The 22678-nt window shown below is 42.9% G+C and overlaps 1 protein-coding gene across 2 annotated transcripts in view; it reads right to left on the bottom strand.

The window, feature by feature from the left end:
• Positions 1-9095: 9095 nt before the first annotated feature.
• Positions 9096-22678, bottom strand: part of LDB3 (LIM domain binding 3) — a 59592-nt gene continuing 46009 nt past the window's right edge. For both annotated transcript variants that reach the window (XM_027530402.1, XM_027530403.1), the window contains 4 exons: positions 21527-21707; positions 20814-20934; positions 15783-15898; positions 9096-11891 (listed from right to left, as the gene is read on the bottom strand). In XM_027530402.1, the coding sequence (XP_027386203.1) occupies positions 11802-11891; positions 15783-15898; positions 20814-20934; positions 21527-21707 (508 nt within the window). In that variant the 3' untranslated portion in view covers positions 9096-11801. The remainder of the gene's footprint in view (positions 11892-15782; positions 15899-20813; positions 20935-21526; positions 21708-22678) is intronic.

Below are 22678 nucleotides of genomic sequence, written 5' to 3'. Positions count from 1 at the left end.
CCTAGAGTGCCGATAAATAGAATTACAGAACATCCCTCAGGAAGAGATGGCTCATGATCACTAGCAATCCTCTAAACCAGGCACTTGTTGGGCATTTTGCCAGGTTATACATATTTCTAGACTATACTTCAGAGTCTCAGAATCAAGGCCCAACAGGTTAAGGAGACCTATGGAGCTGAAAAGGGCTCTGGTTTTACCATTGAAAAAAGAACCATAAAAAAAGAATTCCTTGTTTCCTCAAAGTTCAGGCATGATCATACAGGTTTAATTAGGAACAGCCAGCTGTTTACAGCAAATTATAAACTGCATAAGCAGACCTCAGTGGACACTCCCAAAACATGTCCCATGAACCCTTACTTCTCCAAGTCCAGATTCAGCAGATCTGGCTTGGTGAGGCAGGGTGCTGTGATGCCAGCCAGAGGAGTATTCTAAAAGTCCCTTTCCATAGCTTTCCATGACCAAAGGAGAGGGTCAGGAGGACATGGAAAGCCTCTGCTTTTCTTTCCTTTTGTCCTTGAAACTTAAAGCCAATTCACTGTTTTCTTGACTACTACCGCACCCGCCCAGTAGAGAGACATTTCAGAAACAAGTTAAGCAACAAGATAAGAGCACCAACTTTGGAGTCAGAATTCTGGCTGAACTTCCTAATTTTTGACCTTGGGCAGAGTTTGTCAACCCTGAATCCCAGTTTCTTCGCCTATAAAATGAGGATAAATAATATCGATTTAATGAGGCAGATATGAGAATTAACCAAGAGTATTTGGAAAACTGTTGGCATAAAATCAACACTCAATTATTTTTACTTACCTTTCCTTTTCCTTCTAGAAGGTGATTGGTCCATTGGTGTTTCTATTGAAGGGGAAGGAAAACAAACTGTAAAACTCTTAATGAGCCTTACTTCAAATACTGCCCAGTACAGTTCAGTAATTAGTATATGAGTTCTGCTTGAGCTTGGGCTGGGTTCCAGTTCTTTGCTCCAGCCTTAGCTCAGGAATTTCCTCCTCTAGAAAGCCTTTGCTATGCAATCCCAAGCTGAGTAAGTGGCTTTCCCAAGTAGTCCCATGGCACTCCAAGCTTGTTTCTATCCTAACCATTTACCTTGCATTCTGCTTCTCAAAACAGCGTACCTAGCATTGAGCATGGAGTACAGGATGTTAAAAGGCATCTTCTCCAGAGCATCAATTTTATCTAATAACGAGTAAAACAAAGGGCATGTATATATTTTTAAGATAAGATATTAGATTATATAAGAAATTTCACAATGGCAGAGCATTCCTAGAAGACATGTGCTCATCGTCCTTTGCTTTTAGATCTTCTTTGCAGAGAAGTTGGAGAAGCACGTATTGCCACGTGACAGTGAATTTACACAGTAACTAGTCTGTCTCTCCCAGCAGACCATGAGCTCTGCTAGGGCAGGCATTGTACCTCATTTGCCCCTGAATCACAAAACTTGCCTACATAGCATGAGGCCTGTCTCAAGGTAGAGGCTCCAGGAATGTTTGTGGAGCTGAAATCAACTCTCTGTCTTCTCCCAGTACTCTGGGGAAACTGTAGTTTTTCCATCAAGGAGAGCAACTTTGAAATTGTTTACCTGACAGGACTTCACATTGAGTGCCTGTTAGAGAGAACACAATGCTAGCTGTACTTTTGGGAAAGGTATTTAACCTATCAGACTTTTGGCTTCCCAACCTGGTAGGGTGGTTAAGGCTTAATGAGAAAAGATTCACAAAGTAAATTGAGCTTGGCACATAGAAGGTGCATGCAAAAAAGCTTCTTTAGTTTTCTCTAAAGTGACTAATCATTAATTAATTATAATCATTAATCTACAAACAAAGAGATGATTTTGGTTATTTCAGTCATTCCAAGCAACTCAAAAGGGACCTGAGCCACTGCCTGAGGCTTCTTCTACAGCACCCTGGTCCTCCTTCCTGAACTTCCAACCTAATATTACCACATCATCCAGCAGTTTCCTTACTGTCTCAGTGACTGTCACATTAAACCTGGACTTAAAAGATAGAGATAATTCAACTAGAAGGTGGAGAAAGGTAACCACCTATTAGGAGAGTGAGCTGCAGAGTCAGGGCCCATTTCAAGCCTTGCCTCACTAAGTAATCTGATTTGCTTTTCCAACTCTGAGGCATGTCTTGATCCTGGTTCTGCAGACAGAATTGGGTCTTGGGCAAAGTTGCCAATTCCTAACTTACAGAATGAGCCAGGGAGTCGGGATGCACAAATGGCTATGTCCTTCATTCTATTGGTCTGGGTCCAGATTAACTTTACTCAGAAACTAGTAATGGCGCCCCACTCCAGTACTCTTGCCTGGAAAATCCCATGGATGGAGGAGCCTGGTAGGCTGCAGTCCATGGGGTCGCTAAGAGTCGGACACGACTGAGCGATTTCACTTTCACTTTTCACTTTCATGCATTGGAGAAGGAAATGGCACCCCACTCCAGTATTCTTGCCTGGAGAATCCCAGGGACGGGGGAGCCTGGTGGGCTGCCGTCTATGGGGTTGCACAGAGTCGGACACGACTGAAGCGACTTAGTGGCAGCAGCAGCAGTAAAGCTTAAGCTTCAGGGTCCCTCACTATCAAAGGCCTCTGTTTATGCTGAGAGTTGCTTAAAATGTTCTAGGTTGAGAAGGGAAGTCAGGGTATTATCAGGGAGCGTTCTTATGTAAGCTTTTCTGATAAGTTGCCTAAGAGATTTCAGAAGAAAGAGACCTAGAGAACCATGATTCCAGGAATTTGATTCTTTCTTCTCATTCTAAACGAATACTCTGTAGTTTTATTTTGTGTTTGAAATTTTATATTCTTTTAAAGGATGACTCCCAAAAACCTGAAGCTACTTTTATCTATTGCCTGCCTACCCTACAGCTCACCAGAAAGTCACAAGTACAGAAGGGTGTGCAGGGGCCTGTGTCACAATGACTCCATGAGAGGTGGACTCAGCCTCAGTACCTGCAGTCTATCTTCTCTCTCAGGAACCTATTGAACACCTTGTACCAATTTCCTTCCACAAATGCTGGGACCCTCTAGCATTCCCAAGTGCTTTGCTAGAAATAAAAAGATAAAGCCTCTATTAGCTGACTTCTCCCTTGATCTAAAAACAATTTTGAAGTGGTCTTTTTATACCTATTTTTATGCATCGATAGACTTGGTACTAGGGAGGGGTCAGGGGATAACTGACTTGTATATGGAAAGGTAGTCTGTTAAGAATTTTTCCCTTTTTTTTTAAACATTAAAAAATTTTTAATTGAAGTATAGTTGAATTTCAGTGTTTCAGGTATACAGCAAAGTGATCCAGTTTTATGTATATATATTCTTTTTCAGATTCTTTCCATTATAGGATTATTACAAGATATTGAATAGAGTTCCCTGTACTATAAGGCATGTCCTTTAAGAATTTTAATAAGATGTCTTGGATTTTTTTAAAAAATAGAATTAGTTCGTAAAAAAAGGAACATGGATCCCAAGTAAATGATAACAATGATGGCATCCTTTTGCATTTCTGTTCCTAATGTCTCCACTCTAATGCCTAACTGTAGATGGAGTTCTCATGACCATTATTAGTCAGTTCAATTCAGTCACCCAGTCGTGTCTGACTCTTTGCGACCCCATGAACCGCAGCATGCCAGGCCTCCCTGTCTGTTACCAACTCCCAGAGTTCACCCAAACTCATGTCCGTTGAGTTGGTGATGCCATCCAACCATCTTATCCTCTGTCGTCCCCTTCTCCTCCTGCACTCAATCTTTCCCAGCACCAGGGTCTTTTCAAATGAGTCAGCTCTTTGCATCAGGTGGCCAAAGTATTGGAGTTTCAGCTTCAACATCAGTCCTTACAATGAACACCAAGGACTGATCTCCTTTAGGATGGACTGGTTGAATCTTCTTGCAGTCTCAGGGACTCTCAAGAGTCTTCTCCAATACCACAGTTCAAAAGCATCAATTCTCCAGCACTCAGCTTTCTTTACGATCCAACTCTCACATCCATACATGACTACTGGAAAACCATAGCCTTGACTAGATGGACCTTTGTTGACAAAGTAATGTCTCTACTTTTTAATATGCTGTCTAGGTTGGTCATAGCTTTCCTTCTAAGGAGTAAGCATCTTTTAATTGCATGGCTGCAATCACCATCTGCAGTGATTTTGGAGCCCAAAAAATAAAGTCAGCTACTGTTTCCACTGTTTCCCCATCTATTTGCCATGAAGTGATGGGACCAGATGCCATGATCGTAGTTTTCTGAATGTGGAGCTTTAAGGCAACTTTTTCACTCTCCTCTTTCACTTTCATCAAGAGGCTCTTTAGTTCTTCTTCACTTTCTGCCATAAGGGTGGTCTCATCTGCATATCTGAGGTCGTTGATATTTCTCCCGGCAATCTTGATTCCAGCTTATGCTTCCTCCAGCCCAGCACTTCTCATGATGTACTCTGCATATAAGTTAAATGAGCAGGGTGACAATATACAGTCTTGACGTACTCCTTTTCCTATCTGGAACCAATCTGTTGTCCCATGTCCAGTTCTAACTGTTGCCTCCTGACCTGCATACAGGTTTCTCATTATTAGTCGGATAACCTTTGAAATGTATTTTATAGAGATTAAGTAGGATGGCATTAGTGAAGTTCATTGTTTTAAAAAGAAAGCAAATCTCAGAACGGCATGCACAGTATGATTCCAATCAAGTAAAGCGCGGTGTGGGTGTGTGAGTTTGTGTGAGTATGTATACAAGGATAGGTCTGTGTTCCCCAGATTTCAGAAAACAACACTGTGCTGTATCCACAGAGAACTAGTGTTTCCCAGACTTTACACAACTGCATACACCTTTTTTTTTTTTAATCTTGCCGCACTGTGGGGCTTGCGGGATCCTAGTTCCCTGCCCAGGGATCAAACCCAGGCCCCCTGCAGCAGAAGTACAGAGTCCTAACACTGGACCACCAGAGGAGTGCTTGCATACAACCTTTTGCCATACTCATCCAGAACTACTTGATGAACAGCTTTGACACTTTTTTTCAAAAGCTTTACAAGGAAAATAAAATTTATTCTAACAAAAGGTGACCTCTTTCACTAATAGGGTCAAATATTAACTCTTTGCAACTGGCAGGTATATGAAAACATTGCCCACCCTGACTTCCTGTCGCTTACGAGGCCCTCTGTGCTCTTTGCCACCTCTCCTGCTGCTCTTTCCTTACCTCTGCTCTCAACCCTGTGCCTTCATTGTACCAAAACTGTGCCCTGGAAGCCTCCACGTTTCTTTCCCCCTAAACCTCAGATTTTGGTGTGGTTGGTTTCTTCTCATCATTCAGACCTCAGCCCAAGTATCACTTTGCAGCCAGGTCTTCACTGACCACTTGCCCAAAAGTAGCTTATGCCAGCCCCCAGTATATTGCTTTGTTTCATTTTCCTGTAGCACTCACTATTTCAAATTGTACTGATTATGTGCTACCTGTTTACCGTTGGTCTCTTCCCTTGAGTGTAAGCTTTATGAAAGCAGGAACCTTGTCTGTACTGTCATCTTCCATCCCTACAATGCTGCTGCTGCTAAGTCGCTTCAGTCGTGTCCGACTCTGTGTGACCCCATAGACAGCAGCCCACTAGGCCCCACTGTCCCTGGGATTCTCCAGGCAAGAACACTGGAGTGGGTTGCCATTTCCTTCTCCAATGCATGAAAATGAAAAGTAAAAGTGAAGTCGCTCAGTCGTGTCTGACTCTTCATGACCCCATGGACTGCAGCCCACCAGGCTCCTCTGTCCATGGGATTTTCCAGGCAAGAGTACTGGAGTGGAGTGCCATTGCCTTCTCCCATCCCTACAACAGAACCTAGCAATTCAGTGAGTGTTCGTGGAATGAAAAGTAATGATTCTGAAATATTATTTAATGCCAAAAAGAAATGAGATATCAAGCCATGGAAAAATATGGAGGAAAATGAAATGTATATTGCTAATTCAAAGAAGCCAGTCTGAAAAGGCTACATACTATATGATTCCTACCATATGACATTTTGGAAAGTGAAAAACTATAGAGACAATAAAAAGATGGGTGGCTGTCAAGGGTTAAGCGGGCGGGAGGGATGAGTAAGTGGAGCACAGTGAATTCTTAGGCAACTATATATGATATTATAATGGTGGATACACATCGTAACTCACTTGTTCAAACCCATATAATGTGCAATACCAAGTGTGAACCCTAAAATAAACTATTGACTCTGGGTGATATGGAGGTGTCTATGTAGGTTCACTGTTTATGACAAATGTAGATTCTGGTGGGGGATGCTGAAAATGGGGAGGGCTTCCCTGGTAGCTCAGTCGGTAAAGCGTCTGCCTACCACGTAGGAGACCTGGGTTCGATCCCTGGGTTGGGACGATCCCCTGGAGAAGGAAATGGCACCCCACTCCAGTATTCATGCCTGAAAAATCCCATGGACCAAGGAGCCTGGTGGGCTACAGTCCATGCGGTTGCAGAGTTGGACACGACTGAGCAACTCCACTACACTTCACTACTACTATGCCTGAGTGGGGGCAGGGAGCATATGGGAAATCTGTATACCTTCTGCTCGATTTTGCTGTGAACCTAAAACTGCTCAGGGGCTTCCCTGATAGCTCAGCTGGTAAAGAATCCTCCTGCAATGCAGGAGACTCTGGTTTGATTTCTGGATTGCGAAGATCAGCTGGAGAAGGGACAGGCTACTCACTCCAGTATTCTTGGGCTTCCCTTGCGGCTTAGCTGGTGAAGAATCACCTGCAATGCGGAAGACCTGTGTTGGGAAGATCCCCTGGAGAAGGGAAAGGCTCCCCACTCCGGTATTCTGGCCTAGAGAATTCCATGGACTATATAGTCCATGGGGTTGCAAAGAGTCGGACACGACTGAGCAACTTTCACTTTCACTTAAAACTGCTCTAAAAATAAAGACTATTTAAAAAGCTATACTGACCCAAGTTGTGGATAGTTTCGAGTGTGTAAGTGATCACCGAGTCACATTGCTGCACATCAGACACTAACACACCTTGTAAATCAACTATACATCAATACAGAGGTTTTAAAAGCTTCAGTAATGAGAACAAAAATAATGCTGCTATGAACGTAGGAGTGCATGTATCTTTCAAACTAGGCTTTCTGTGTTCTTTGGATACATACTCAGAATAGCTGGCTCATATGGTGGTTTTATTTTTAATTTTTGGAGGAATACTGTTCTCCATGGTGGCTATATCAATTTATAGTCCCACCAGCAGTGTATAATTGCTTCCTTTTCTCCACATCCTCACCAGCATTTATTATTTCTTGTCTTTTCCATAATAGCTCTTCTCACAGGTATGAGATGATATCTCACTGTGGCTTTGAGTTGTATTTTCCTAATAATTAGTGATGAAAATCCTTTTATGTGTCTGTTGGCCATCTATATGTCTTCTTTGGAAAAACAGTTATTCAGATCCTCTGCCCATTCTTTAATCAGGTTGTCTGGCTTCCTGTTGTTGAGTCGTATGAGTTCTGTGTGCATTCTAGATATTAATCCCTTATAAGACATACAATTTAACAGATATGGCCTTTATTATGTTGAGGAATGTTCCCTGTATACCCACTTTGTTGAGAATGTTTCTTACAAATGGGTGCTGAATTTTGGAAAATGCTTTCTCTGCATCTGCTCAGATCATATGATTTTTAGCCTTTGTTTTATCAAGGATGTATCATGCTGATTGATTTGTGGATGTTGAACCATCTCTGTATCCCTTGAATAAATCCCACTTGATTGCAGCGTATGACCCTTTTATGTTGTTGGATTTGGTTTGCTGACATTTTTTTAAGGATTTTTGCATCGGGGTTCATCAAAAATATTGGCCTACAATTTTGCTTTTCTGTGGTGTCCTTGTCTAGTTTTGGTATCAGGGTAATGCTGGTTTTGTAAAGTGTTGAACAAGCAATTTTTATTTGGTCCACAATTCCTCAGTGAAGAGGGAAGAAATTTTGGTATCAGGTAATACTACCAGATTCTGATTCACATGGTTCTTACTTCTGCGATATTTGTGTAATATTTATTCTTGCCGCTGGCTTTCCCAGTATTTTTTCTGGATGAACAAGTTGAAGGAGTTTAAAAAATGACGCAGAAGTGAGGAGTTCTGACCCCACTCTACTGCTGATAATAACAACTAACATTTGCATTGAAATTTTCTTCCCAAAGTTACTGTATTTGGCTCTCAAAATAAAATGCAGGTGCTATATTAATAGCTTCATTTTCAGGTAGATAAGCGGGCTTAGAGAGAGTCTTCTGACACCACACTGGTGGTACCAGATCAGCCTTGATCTAAACACTGGTCTCACAATGTCAAAGTCCATGTTTATTTCATGGCACCTGGCCACCTCCCTAGCTGGTTGTGTGCATGCGGGGAAGCCACTTCCCCTTTCCGAGACTCAGTTCTTACATCTAGAAAATACCCAGGTGATCTCTTGGCTTCTTTTCAACTTCAAATTCTGTGCCTATGAATCTTTTTTTCTCCATCATCTGCTTGAAAACTTGCTAAAGCTTTAAAAAGTACTAAAATAAGAATATTTTATTTCTACTTGTAACTGTACAGCTATTTGAAAATCTGATTCAGGTATTAAAAGTCAAATAAGTTATAAAAAATATCTTTTTAAGTAATGCCTAGAAACAGAATATCTCAAAAAAGGATGAATTGGTCATGCTGAAGGCTCCTCAGAGGGGCCTTCATTATTCTTAAAAAAAAATGCCATGAGGAGATGTTACTCTGAGCTTATTTTAAGACAAAAGGCATGGAAGAAAATATACTTCTAGAAATGAAGTTATTTAGAACAGAATAAAAAGAAATAAATATGAAATAGCTAAATAAATAAATCCAAAAGGAAAAGGCCAAACCTGGTCTTCAGGTTATTATTTACTGGTAAATTCACTTTGTATGCATAACATCTGTATTATTCATGTATCCTTCTTTGTTTAAACGGCTGTTGGACCACACAATCAAAAGACCAAGTGAGTTATTTGTTTTTTCTCCTTAGGGCATTTTGTTTTCTCTCAAACTTATATTTGCAGTCATAGAGAAGTAACCTACTCTTGGTTATCACACGAAAAAACTTTACACAGAAAAATCTGTATTTGCACATCCGTTTAGGGTTTTATTTTGCTAAAAAGAATTCACACAGGCCAAAAACAAAAAACCATGCAAAACATTTTTGTGCACACTTTTTACCACACTATATTCCATTTCTGAAATGTTAAAATTAAAAATCCCAAAGCAAGAGTACTTAGGTTGAAAAGTTAACATTATAAAAGCTAGATTCCTAACAAAACACACTGCAGACATAAATCACTCAGTTGCAAAAAGTTAATGTTTATAAATGTTAAATAAATGTCAACAATGAGGAGACAAGAACTGTAGATCCAAAGTGTACTCCTCACCATGAACTATTAAAACTTGTGTTCGGTGTTGTAGGACATCCATGATGTTAACTGGAAGTAGCTACAACCTTAACCCAACACTATGCCAAACTTGGAAACACTGAGGGAACCATACTAAAAATCACCTCCTTTTCCTGCTACCTTTAAAATGTTTCTGTTGTTGATTTTGGGTTTTGGTAACTAAGAGTCCCTCAGAATACACACTAGCTGTGAAATGTAGAAAAACTGCTTCAATAAATGACTATGATGAAGCTCACCTTTGAGATTTCGCTTTTCTTTTTGATGATCATATGCTTTTTAATGGCCACACTTGTGTGTGTGTATGTGTAAAATCTTTTAAATGATATTTTTGGGGAAAAAACTCTAGGGAACTTTATTCCCTTTCCTTGAGACCAGTCCTTGATAATTTAATAGTTTTTTATTGTTGTTTTTTTTTTAAGAAAATCTGCCTAGAGGCTTTCTGTACAGTCAGCAACCTCCTTGTCCCTGTGTATTTGAACTTTCCAAAAATAACAGAATGCTTGCTTGCAACTCCTGAAAAATCTCCAGGCACTCCCTGCAGATGTTACTCTGCCTGTGCTTCATATTCACTTTCTCCCTGCACCAAAGCTAAAGAAGGGCCCTGTGGTAGGAGCACATTTATGTCCCTCCTGGTGTTCCCTGGGGGACGTTAATGGCTTCACTCTTGGGGAAAAAAACAACACGGGCCTTCTGTTAGAGACAAATCTAGCTGCTTCTTTCTCCCTCAGGTAGAAAGGCAGTCCCCTGGGGCCTCAGTTCTCAGAAGAAAAAGTAGTCTAATGCATTCTCATAAAACATTTCAAACGTGCAAAGAGAAAATCCAAAACAGGAGTGAGGAGAGGGTAGCAGTGATTGGAAGATGGCCTAAATATTGTGCTCAAGTGAGAAACATCCACTCAAACCGCCTCCTTTGATGCCAGGTTCAGTGAGCATAACAGCGCTTCCTAAAAGGGAAAGAGACGATAACCATTTCCAACCTCAAAAACTAAGTTTCTCTCTTTATCACCAAACAGCTTTAAAATGCTTACTTAACAACTATCACTAATACTTTAAAGAAGTTTGAAGATCCAAGTCTATTTCAATAAATGCTTAAACAATTGCTAGGTCAACTCAGCTCATACTTTTTTCAAAATACTAGCCAAAATGGCAGACGCGTCTACATCAGGCCATCTTTCCCTTCCAGCAGGCAGCACAATTGTATACTATCAGTGTGCTGCATTTAAAGGAAGATACGAGAAGGATGGAGCAGCTCTGCAGTGGGAGGTCCTGCCAGCTCGTGTGTTCTTACTCAGGCTGGCAGAAAGCAAGGTTTCTCTTTCCCACCGGGAGTTTGGGCACATCCTCAGCCTATTCTGCTATCCTGTTTGCAACACTGTCTCTCTCTTCTTTTCCGCAGCTCATTAAGCCTGTTGAGGAAAGGGATGTTGAAGAGGACCTCAGCGGTGAGCACTCACAGGACTGGGAGTGAAACGCATGCACAAGACTAGACATTCACGCTAATGAACCTCATAAAGCCAAACAGGGGCCAAACACAGCCCAGGGTTATTGTGCAATCTCCTCTCACACACAGCAAAGCAAAACTGGAAAAAAACCCAATTCCACTTGCCCACCACAAGTCAAAAAGAAGCTAAGCTTTCTGGGGACATTGGCTGTTTCAGGCTAAAAGAAGGTGGCAGAAAAGCCCTTCTTTCCCTCAGCTGTCTGCAGCGTGAGCCCGATCCTTTCCCGAAGCCCTGTCGCTTGCCCAGAGGCTCCCAGAAGACGCCCCTCCAATGTCTGGGCTCCCATGAGAATGTTCAAGCCCGTGCAAGGTCTGAAGTCTGATGCGCCGAGGTAGCACCATGACGCGAGGAATGGAATAACACTTCCTTTTTTGGTGAGGAAGGCCCAATCGGTCTTAGCTAACAAGCTCTCAGCTATGGCTCTAAAAATACCCTGCAGTGAGAACTGTTTGGCACTTCATTTTGTTTGTTAGAGGAGCTCTAAAGAACTCCACAGAAAGCTTCAGATTCTCCACAACTACTCTGAGCTCTGTCCCTGCTCTGGTGACCTCAGGGAAGTGTATCGCTTTGGGAAAGTGACTTTTTCTTTTTAACTTTTGAGTTCTTGGAATTCTGTCCTCAATGTTTGAAGTACAGTTCCAGTCTTGGATTAATTACTAGCTTGGTTCAGGAATCTTCATTTGGCTTCTAGTCTGAACTATGCAAATACACGATCTGTGTGCAGAAGAAACGACTAAAATTATACTTCAAAAGGGCTCAGTCGCTTCCTGTCTTCTCCCTTTCCCCCCAAAAAAGAAACATCAGCCTCCTTCAATCCTTTGTTGCCAGCAGCAGGAGCAGCTCCCTGCCCGTCCATATCAGATGCCCTGGGCTCCCTACACGTTGATGGCGTGTGCATGCTTCTTGCACAGGGGTTTGTCCTTCTTGGAGTAGAATGGCTGCCCCTCCAGATTCACGTGGCAGACCTGAAACAGAAAACAGATAGGCATGAAACAGTCCAGGAGAGAGGGGGACGTGAGCAAAGATTTCAGCCATCCTTTTAAGACAAAGCACAGTCACAGAGAGACGGGGGGAAAGGCAACAGCCAGCTTCTCCTCACAACAAATGCTTTACAGTAAAGCAGTATATGCACAGCATTTACACTCAGTCGTGTCTGACTCTGTGTGACCCCATTGCCTATGCCGTCCATGGAATTCCCCAGGCCAGAATACTGGAGTGGGTAGCCTTCCCCTTCTCCAGGGGATCTTTCCAACCCAGGGATCGAACCCAGGTCTCCTGCATTGCAGGGAGATTCTTTACCATCTGGGCAACCAAAGGAGACCAAACCAGTCAATCCTAAAGGAAATCAACCCTGAATATCCATTGGAAGGACTGATACTGAAGCTGAAGCTCCAATACTTTGACCATCTGATGCAAAGTGCTGACTCACTGGAAAAGACCCGGATGCTGAGAAAGATTCAGGGCAGCAGAAGGGGGCAACAGAGGATGAGATGATTGGATGGCATCACCAACTCAATGGACATAAGTTTGAGCAAACTCTGGGAGACGGTGAAGGACAGGGAAGCCTGGCGTGCTGCAGTCCATGGGCTTGCAAAGAGTTGGATACAACTTAGTGACTGAACAACAACAATTAAGATGATCAATTGATGATATCCACAGAGGTGATTAATATTTAAAGAATTATAACATGTCAGAAAAATGATCCTTGCTAATAATTAAAGGAAAAATAAATTAAAACCTCTATTAGATACCTGTTAACCTAGTAAAATAAACAAAACAAAAAGCCTCAAAAGCTTGTCACCTTTAGCCCATGTGACTAAAGCCAGAAAGAAAAAAAAAGTGATCAGTCAAAAGTCAGCAATATCAAAAGAGATCAGGCCTACTCGTCACTGTTTAGGGAATGTGAATCAGTCCAGCCTTTGGCAAGGGATGTGGCGACACTGAAGAGAAGCCAAAAAGAGGTGCCTGCCCTGTACCCCAGGAACACCACTCTGGATAATTTCATCTTGCAGCAACTACTGCCCAGAAGAAGAAAGCAACATATGCTCAACTACAAACCAGGTGGCCACTTAAGTTAATTTTTATGATGCATTTTCCCAATGAAATGCCCCCATGAAATGTAAATCAAATATGGCAGAGTATATGCAGGAAAATATTACATGAAAAAAAGGCAAAATTATATACCCCCTTGATGACAACATGTGAGTGGAGCTTAAAGATGGAAACACAGCAGAAAGGAAGGACATCAGTAGTATCTGTCAATGTGGTCAAATATGATACCAGACACTCTGTATACACGATCTCATTTGATTTTCACAAAACTTTATGGGATAGGTATGACTCTTCTCTATTTCACAATTGAAAGTTAAGGCTCAGAAAGCCCAAGTATCTTGCTCAAGTCACAGACCTTGTTAAGTTGTAGAACCTAGGAATCCATATTCAGGTCTGCAAGACTCTACTTCTAAGCTCATTTTCCCCATACCTCACAGCAGAAAGGGACTATGTCTACTTGAAATTGTTCTGGGTTTACAGACTTGTATCAGGGTAGCTCACTAAGCCCATGTCAGCTAGGAGAGCTAGTCCTGATCTTCCTTTCTTACTAATTCTTTTTCAAGTTACGGGAAAATATACACTCATTAAAAGTGATTTGGAAATATAAAGTGATGGAAAGAGGACCAAAAAAATCCCTGAAAGTTTTCCAATCAAAATATTGCTTTCCAAAAATTAAAACCACGTTCCCCTTAGATACAGACAGCTTCATGGGGCACTGAGTGCTACCCTGGGCTAGTTTGGGGGAAGGCATAATGGTTCTCTGTGATAATTCTCCAGAGGACGGGAATTGCTTGGTTTCTTTGAGTAGATCCTGTGGGCAGTGCTGTGGGTCTTTCATACCAGACTGGAACTTATTTGTAATCTCAGACTGAGCAACCCCAAGCTTTACTGCTTCTTCTGGTCTCTCTCTGGGACTTGCACCATATCATGATTCTCAGACAAACACAGAAGGCTCGAGGGAGCAGACCCACGCTCACCTTTGTGTGATTTCCTCTGCACGTGACAGACTGCTCATCAGCCTGCTCTTAGAGAACAAGCCTTCTGTGCCACTGTCTTCCCTGAACCTCCTCCAAGTCTCTTAGATCTTTCTAGAAGTTGGGTAACCAGATTTACAGGCAGCATCTTAGGATTAGACAAGCTATGGCTTGAAGGTAAGGTAAGAGAGCCCAGTACTGTGCTTGCTGAGCTGTGGCTCTGCAGGGGACAACCCCAAAGCCAGTATATTTATATGGCTTTGTCCCTTTTTGAAGGGAGGTCCTGATGTAATTAAAAGACCCTAAAAGATGATTAGAGGTGTTCAAAGGGCTGGAAAATCAGAGTGCTATGGACTGAATTGTCCCCCCACCACTAAATTCACATGTTCAAGTCCCAACCCTGTGTACCTCTAGCCTACCCAGAACAGGGAAAACAGTGACTTTATAGGGAAATAGGGTCTTTGCAGATTTAATTAAGATGGAGGTTAAGATGATGTCATATGGAGTAGGTTGGGCCCTTAATCCGATATGACCAGTTCCTTACAGGAAGAGGAGATGAAGACACAGAGACAGACACCTGTACAGAGGGGACTGTCACGTGAAGACAGACTCCAGAGGGAAGGCAACCATGCGGCGATGGAGATCGAGACCGGAGCGACACGACCACAGCGCAGGAAGCACTGAGCACGGCGGGTGACCACCGGGAGCTCGAGGAGGCAGGGCCCTGCTGACACCCTGGATTTGGGCTTCTAGCCCTCAGGACTGGGAGCGAATAAGGGCTTCTGTTGCCTAAGCTGTTCATATTGTGGCATTTTGTTATGGTAGCCTTAGCAAACTAATATACAGAGTGAATACAACGCACCCCACAAATGGGAGGGGATCAGACATGCAGTGTAAAAGCTGAAGTGAACTACAGTGAACTTTATGACTGGGGTTGCTCTATGTCATAAGTCTATAAAAAGTATTCAAGTTTAAACTATATAGATCTTTCATATATTCCTAAAATTTATCTTGAGCAGCTCTGGTAAAAAAAAAAAAAAAATAGGCCTAGTAGCACATTAACTTTCCCAAATAAAGTTTAGTCAATTACAAACTCATATTACAGAGTTTTATCAGGGACAACTATTTTCTAAGTCTAATGTGGAGTCTAAGTGTCAGCACGTTCATTGTCAGATCCCTTCCCTAAACCAAAGCCCTTGTAAAGAAAATGTCAGTCTCATGGTTAAAAATGACCTGGCTATTCAGCAGAAATAAACTGCACGTGGTTAATACTTAATCTAGGACTTATCTCCTGGCAAGTGCATATCAAGAACAGGACCATGTAGGAAAATGAAATTATATTTAGTCCTGGCTTCTAAAGGTTCAGTCAAAAGAAATCTTACCTCAGCTTTTGATAGGATTAATCAATAAGCTCTGATCTAATGTTCATGGTGAACATTTGGGGGAAAACCCTTGAATCACTTCGTCATATCTTAAACAGCTTATAACCATGAGAAGTCATCTGCCTCTATTAAATCCAAACATTGTTCGATCCTCACACTTATTGAGGGCACTGCTGTTGAGGCCAGCTGCTGGTGTGCCACATCCTGAGACACTCCTCCGTCCTTAAAGAAGTGGAGAGTAACAACGCCATGTTGGTTTATAAATCATTATTAGTAACAAAGCTTGGCTCATCTGTGACCTATCAAGGCATCATGGTATCTGCCAGCTTTTAAAGAAAATAGAATATTAGAATAACAGTCGAAAGGTATGTGGAGGGTTTGTCATCTGGCCCCAGCTGGTCGCTCCAATCCCTTCTCAGAAAGTCAGAACACCAGGCTAAAAACATACCGCGCAAATGAAGCAGGTGTCATGCCAGGTGTGGCCCAGGGCTTCGATAAACTTGTCGCCGGCCTCCACGGGGAAATCACAGCCGTGACACTTGGTGCTGAACAGATTGACGTAGTCTGAAATGAAAGGCAGAGTAAGGACCAGGCTGGGAGGGATGCCCCTCCCAGCCACACCAACCCAATACCAGAACCACCCCCCAGATCACTGAGCTTGAGGCAGTGATGAAACCCAATTGGTTACTTGTCATCTGGCACACAAAATTCTAGTTACATGATTGGTTTTTTCCTTTTCCAATGATTTGCACTGGGGTTGTGCAGATTCAGGCTCGTCACCACCCTGTGCTGGTTTGATTTGCAAACACTTTCTGGAACTGTCATTCACTTTCTGCAGGGTGATTTTCTCTGCCTCTGTCACCTCTCATGGCCCAAAGAGACCAATCCCCTAGAAGAAAAAGCAATCCTATTTCCCAGCAACTATGCTTATTTTGGAGAAATGAGAGCCTTTAACATTTTTTTGGAGTTACGGAATGTTCTTTGCTTGATTATTCTTCGGTCGTGAGGTATCTGTGTTGATAATAAATTTTCACTACAAGAAACAGGATTTGATTTACTTTGTCAGAAGTAATTCCCCTCCCCCAGCCAAGAGGATAATAATACCAAATATTATTTATGTAATGCTTTACAGTTTACCAGGAATCCTCACATAGATGGTCTTATTTGCTAGTATCTCAATGTCAAGGTCTATGTATTCGTTTTCTTTGTACTCCCAGCACAGTGCCTGGCACACAAGTTGGTACCCAACACATGTATGTCAAATGAATGAGTGAATGAATGAATCAATAAATCAATGATTTGGGGGAAAAAAGATAAGTCAATGAATGAACTTAATCTTTGCAAGATTACTTTTGTTTTGTTTCTTTGGGTGAGGAAACTGAGGCTCAAAGAGGTAAAGGCTGTAGCCAGAGCCACATGGGTGAGACAGCAGGCCAGGTCCCGAGCTTCTCCGCCACAAGCTGTCCTGGCTGGGTCACGAGCAGCACTCCCAATGCACTCACAGTAGAACTCTTCCAGATTCTTCTAGAAAATCTTGATGCCTTTTACAAAGCCTTTATCCCCCCATAAGTGGACTTGTCTTTCCAGCTCTGCCACAGTTGGCTTTTTCTTATAGCAATTTTTAACTCTGATCTCCTTGTGGAAAGTGTGCCCGATCACTGTCTTAGACCACTACTGAGAGTCAGCATGTAGTGGGGGCCATGAACTTGGATTCCGAAGAAAGAAAGACCTGGGCTCAAATCCCACCTCTATACAGGAATTGTTCAAATCCAGGGCAAGTCACCTAACTTCTTAGTGCTTCAACTTTTTCATCTATATAATGTGAATAACTACAGATTAAATATAAAAAAGTATGTGAAGTACTAGGCACCAAAAATGTTGGCTTTCATTTTGAATGCCTTTAAGATGATGAAAGGAGGGAAGGGAACATGATTTGAGCACCTACTATGTGCTAGTATGAGTGCTCTTTTATGTTTCCTGTTTAATCTTCACAGTAGCTCTGCAATGAACTATTGTTTTCATTTTAAAGACGATGAACCTGGCTGTAGCAGTTCCATCACGCAGTGGTCAGGAGCCACAAAGTCATCCCATCTCCCTGACTTCACACTATTTCCAGTTATCTATTTGCCATGAAGCTTTGATAAGTTATATCTCTTGCATATTTTTTCCAATGTATGGTTTCCTCTTTGGGGTTTAATTATACTTTGTCATGCAAATACTCTTACATACATTGCAAGCCATCAATCTTGTTTCTGACAGAATACTTAATTTCTTTAGTAGGCAAAAATCGATTGCCTCACCAGGTAGGAAAACATCATTCTGCTTACTTAAGAGAGTTATGGCAAGTTTATGGTTCACTCTGTGGTCTGCAGGAACTTACTAGTGTGTGATGAGAAGCAGGACTATAGGCCAACCTGCCTCCACTTGAGAGAAAGCCCTGTACCCCACTTATGAGTTCTCTTTCATTCTGCCCAGCTGGTCTCCAGATGCCCTGGATTCTTTCCTCCATCTTCGTGCCTCTTTATGAACCGGGTCCTGCACTCAGAAATCCCTCCCCACTTTGTCTACCTGAATCTCTGCAATTCTTTGGGCAGCCTTCCTTCTAGGAAGACCTCATTCCTCTCCCACCCAAGGGAGATGAGACAGCCTTCCTGAGGGCTTCTCCTGGACTTCTCTCCCTCCCCATTCATTCATCACCCACCCGTCTTTTCACTGTTTCTTAATGGTCCGTTTGTATGCCAGCATATCAGGCATCGATGGGTCTGCTTGAGGTTCTTCAGGGCAGCGACCCTCTTCTCTATGCTTAGCGCCCTTCATAGCGACTGGCACACGTTTGATGGTGAAATGATGAATGGACAAAGATATGTTTCAAACAGCCTTGTTAAATTTGATTCCTTTTGCTGTTGTGCAGCCTGTTTTTTCTGCCCCCCGACAGATTAAGCTCTTGCTTCCCTGGTGGCTCAGATGGTAAAGAATCTGCCTACAATGCAGGAGACCCAGGTTTGATCCCTGGTTGGATCTGATTTCCAACCTGGGCTGGAAAATCCCCTGGAGAAGGAAATGGCAACCCACTCCAGTATTCTTGCCTGGAGAATCCCTGTGGACAGAGGAGCCTTTGGGCTACAGTCCATGCGGTTGCAAAGATTTGGACACGACTGAGCAACTAAGCACAGCACAGCACAAACTCCTGCAAGGGCTTGAATTTATTTCTGGAATGTCTAGTCCTGTCTACTGATTAATTTCGCTTTGTTTTGTTTTAAACTCGTCTTTGTACTATCTGGAGAACTGCCAGTTTGTTTTGGAATTTGATATCACAGGTCTGACTCTAATACATTGTTAATTAATTATTTACTTATTGGTCTCACAGCCAATGTGGCATGTAGGATCTTAGTTCCCCAACTAGGGATGGAACCTGTGCCCTCTGCATAAGAAGTGCAGAGTCGTAACCACTGGACGCCAGGGACATTCCCTCATATTTCCCTATAAATAATAAAAAAATGACAAGGTCAGAACCAAACACAATATCCGTGGTATTATACTGGGGACCTTCCCCAAGGCTGGCTCTGATATTTTATCTCAAGCGTAGGTTAACCAACCAGGCTTGATTTTACTGCACTATTGGGTCATCTAGCTCTCCTTTCTTTACTTTGTTCATACGAGTGTCACACTTTATCACATTCAACAAGCACACTAAATTTCTAATGCTCTTGCTAGAATAAAAATCAGATTATGTTACTTCTTCACTTTAAAGCATCGCAGTGACTCCCACTTCTTAAAGGCCAGGTTTCAAACTGTGCTCCTTGGAGAGCTGTGGGTCTCCTGAAACCATTAGAGGGACGATGCCAGTTGCCCATTCACCATGGGCAGGTGTTCTGTCAAGAACTCTGTGCCCACTATCTCAGCTAATCCTCACAACAGCCTCTGAGAGTTAGGTGAGGAAGGAAGAGACTCAGAAAGGGTAAGCGTCTTATCCATCATCACACTGCCTGGAAGTGACCCCTAAGGGACTTCACTTGTCAGGGTCTCTCAGAGTGCCTGGGGTTGAAACTAAATCTGCTTCCTTGCAGTATTTTCTTAATACCTTAAGACCCTTTTTACTCAAAATATCATTTTTGAAAATCTTTTTTGGGGGATTGCTAGGGAGAAGAGCAGTAGGAAGAGTATAGATCTATTATTCTTTCACAAGCCTCAGACATAAACTGTGGCTTATCACACATTATGAAAGCTATCATGCTTTTAGTTGACTAATAATAGCAATTTGTATTGGTACCACAGCATTTTTTTGGACAACCCAGGGCATGTGGGACCTTAGTTCCCAGACCAGGGATTGAACCTCTGCCCCCTGCAATGGAAGCAGAGTCTCAGTCACTGGGCCACCAGGGAAGTTCTGGTGTCACAGCACTGTTACTAACTGCCGACCATCATCGTTTCCACGTAAGGAGGGAAAAGACAGGCGCTACCTTCTTCCTCTCACTGATACGGAAACTGAGGCCGGAATGACTGAGTGACGTTTACAGTCATCCAATGAGCCTTAGAGCTGGAAAGGGAATTCACCGGGACCTCAGAAACCAAGACGCTTCTTTTATAATTCATTGTCAAGGGGAGGAAAAATGTTTTATTTTGTTTTGCTTTTCCCCTTGAGGAAATGTTTTCTCCTTTCTGGTTTTAAAGTAAACCAACTCACTGTGTTGCCTTTTTTGCCCTCAGTTTTGCTGCCCAGTCACTGAAGCTCTGTTATTCGTCATAACCAGCACGTTTCTTTCCCCCTCGTCTGCTTGGTGCTGATCTGCTCAAGTTCTATTGTCTTAACTTTCACGTTTATGCTACCTTTGTTGGAACCTGCCTCAAATCCTCACCTGAGACAGACAGGCTATGAATAAATGAGTGTGTAAGTGTCAGTGAGTGAGCAAATAGCTAGTTAACCAGGACGCCCAACTCTAACAGAATGCTTTGTCTTCAGAGTTTACCATACCTGACTCCAAGTTTTAAGATAAGATACAGTATTGAGGGGATTAGAGAAACTCCGAATTCAGAGAGCACATGGCAGGACCCTGAAAGAACACCCAAGTCTGGTAAACATCACAAGAGCTGGGAGGGGACTTCAACATGCTTGGTACTTAACAAATTTCATACTTTCTCTGAGTTTAATCCTCACCACAACTCTATGAGGCAGGTGTTGATCTTCCCCTTTGGCAGATGGGGAAAGTGAGGCTCAGAGAATTTTAGTAACTCATTCAGGGTTACAAAACCAGCCTGAGGTGGAACCTGGAACAAAGGCCAGAGCCAAAGCCTTTTCAGACCAGGCCTCGTGGTCTCCAGATCAAAATCATCTGAAAGCTTTCCTAAATGGTCACAAGATGCCGACTTGGGTCCACATATTTGGCGCAGGGAAGGTAGCAGAGACTGAATGTCTGTGAAAGGGAACTCCTAACCCCCTTCTTCCAGACTGTGGGGCGTCCCCTTGGCACAGAGGTCCTACCTTTCTCACAGTAGGGCTCCCCATCCTCCATGTGGAAGAGGCTGTTCCCGAAGGGCTTCTTGCAGGCCGCACAGACGAAGCAGGTGGTATGCCATGTCTGCCTCAAGGCATGCATCACTTCCTGGGGAAAAGAGCCTCAGTTCAGGACAGAAAGGCCAGCAGAGAGAAGGAGGCAGGCTTGATGTCCACACTAGGCCTCAGTCACTGCAAGAATGTCCCATCAGGGAGCGGGACAGGCAGCCCAAAAAGCGGGCCTCAGACACATGGAGGAAGGTCAGGGGTGGCAGTCGAGGGGCTCCTACTCGCGCAGTGCATGCTGGGTGCCAGGTTCTGTGTGTGCTCATATAAACTGTGATGCTTCCCCTCCCATTAAACTTGGGAGGGAGGCTGCTTGTTACTGTCATTTTACCAAAGGGGCATCGAGTGTCAAAGCCACACAGAGGTATACGGTGAGGTGACTTGCTTTTCAAAAGCTCCGCAAGCCACTTCAAGCTGTGTGGCCCAGGGATACGATCACCTCTCACTTCAAGTTCATTCGCTCCCTAGTTCACTGGTGCCGAACCGATGCCCTTCCAGGACAGACATGGAGCTGTTCTTGCTCTGTTAGCACAGCAACTGCTTGGCTTCCAAATGGGACCCCACAACTTTGGGAAGGAGGAGAGACTGGTTGGAAAACAGACAAGGGTCCGAGGAGAAGAATGCTGCCCACTTACCCCCATGATTTTGGTGTTACACTTGGCACAGACTGGGGCAAAGAACTGCTCGTAACACCGCTCACAGTAAACGTTGTTCTGCTCCTCTACAAAGCACACATCTGCCAGGGAGGCCTTGCAGTAGGCACAGTTGAACTCTTCCGGATGCCAGGAACGGCCCATGGCTACCAGAAAGGGGCCCCTGGGGAAGCAGAGAACAGTATCTCCTAAGTAGCCCCAAAAGCTTATGACCAGGTATTTCAAAAACTCCCAACAATATTCACACTTTGACCCTGATAACCCTGACTTTTGTGACTGTTCTAATGAAATAACAGGAAATTCAGATAAAGCTCCATGAAAAAAGATGAGGTTGCATCACTTACAAAAAAGAGTAATGGGGAGGCGACTCAAACATCCATGACTAGGGGGCCCAGTAAGTGTATTATGGGATATCCTTCAGTTGAATGCTTGTAGTAAGAAGAGCCATGATGATGGTGCCAATGGCCAACATTTATTAAGTGCTTACTCTCTGCCAGGCACCCTTCACGAAGAAATTTGCATTTATTAGTGTGTTTAACTCTCACAACAACTCTATGAAGCAGGTACTATCATGATACCCACTTTTAGATAAGAAAACTGAGGTACAGATGTTAAGTAAGTTGCTCAAGGCCATAGGGCTATTATGCTAGACCCAGGACACAAACCTGGATCTAGATCAGTCTCAGAACACTGAGGCTAAAGAAATGCTTTATATTTTAATTTTTATTGTTCTGAATTTTCTAATTATTCTCTAATGAGTATATTCTTTCTGTTGTTGTTTGGTCAACTAAGTTGTGTCCAACTCTTTTGTGACCCCATGGAATGTAGCCTGCCAGGCTCCTCTGTCCATGGGATTTCCCAAGCAAGAATACTGGAGTGGGTTGCCATTTCCTTCTCCAGGGGATCTTCCTGATCCAGGGATTGAACCCACATCTCCTGCATTGGCAGGAAGGTTCTTTACCCTGTGCATTGGCAATGGGTTCTTTACCACTGAGCCACCTGGGAAGCCCCATATTTTTTCTAATGATACTTTATTTTTAAATAAAAGTATATTTTTCATATACATAAGTTCATCCTCCCCCACACACAAGCACATACTATAAACATGTTATATTCAAAAAGCATCACCCATGA

Source organism: Bos indicus x Bos taurus, chromosome 28, assembly GCF_003369695.1.
Source record: "Bos indicus x Bos taurus breed Angus x Brahman F1 hybrid chromosome 28, Bos_hybrid_MaternalHap_v2.0, whole genome shotgun sequence".
NCBI lineage: Eukaryota > Metazoa > Chordata > Mammalia > Artiodactyla > Bovidae > Bos > Bos indicus x Bos taurus.
The sequence above is the reverse complement of the archived record's forward strand: the minus strand, read 5'-3'. Positions and strand labels throughout refer to the sequence as shown.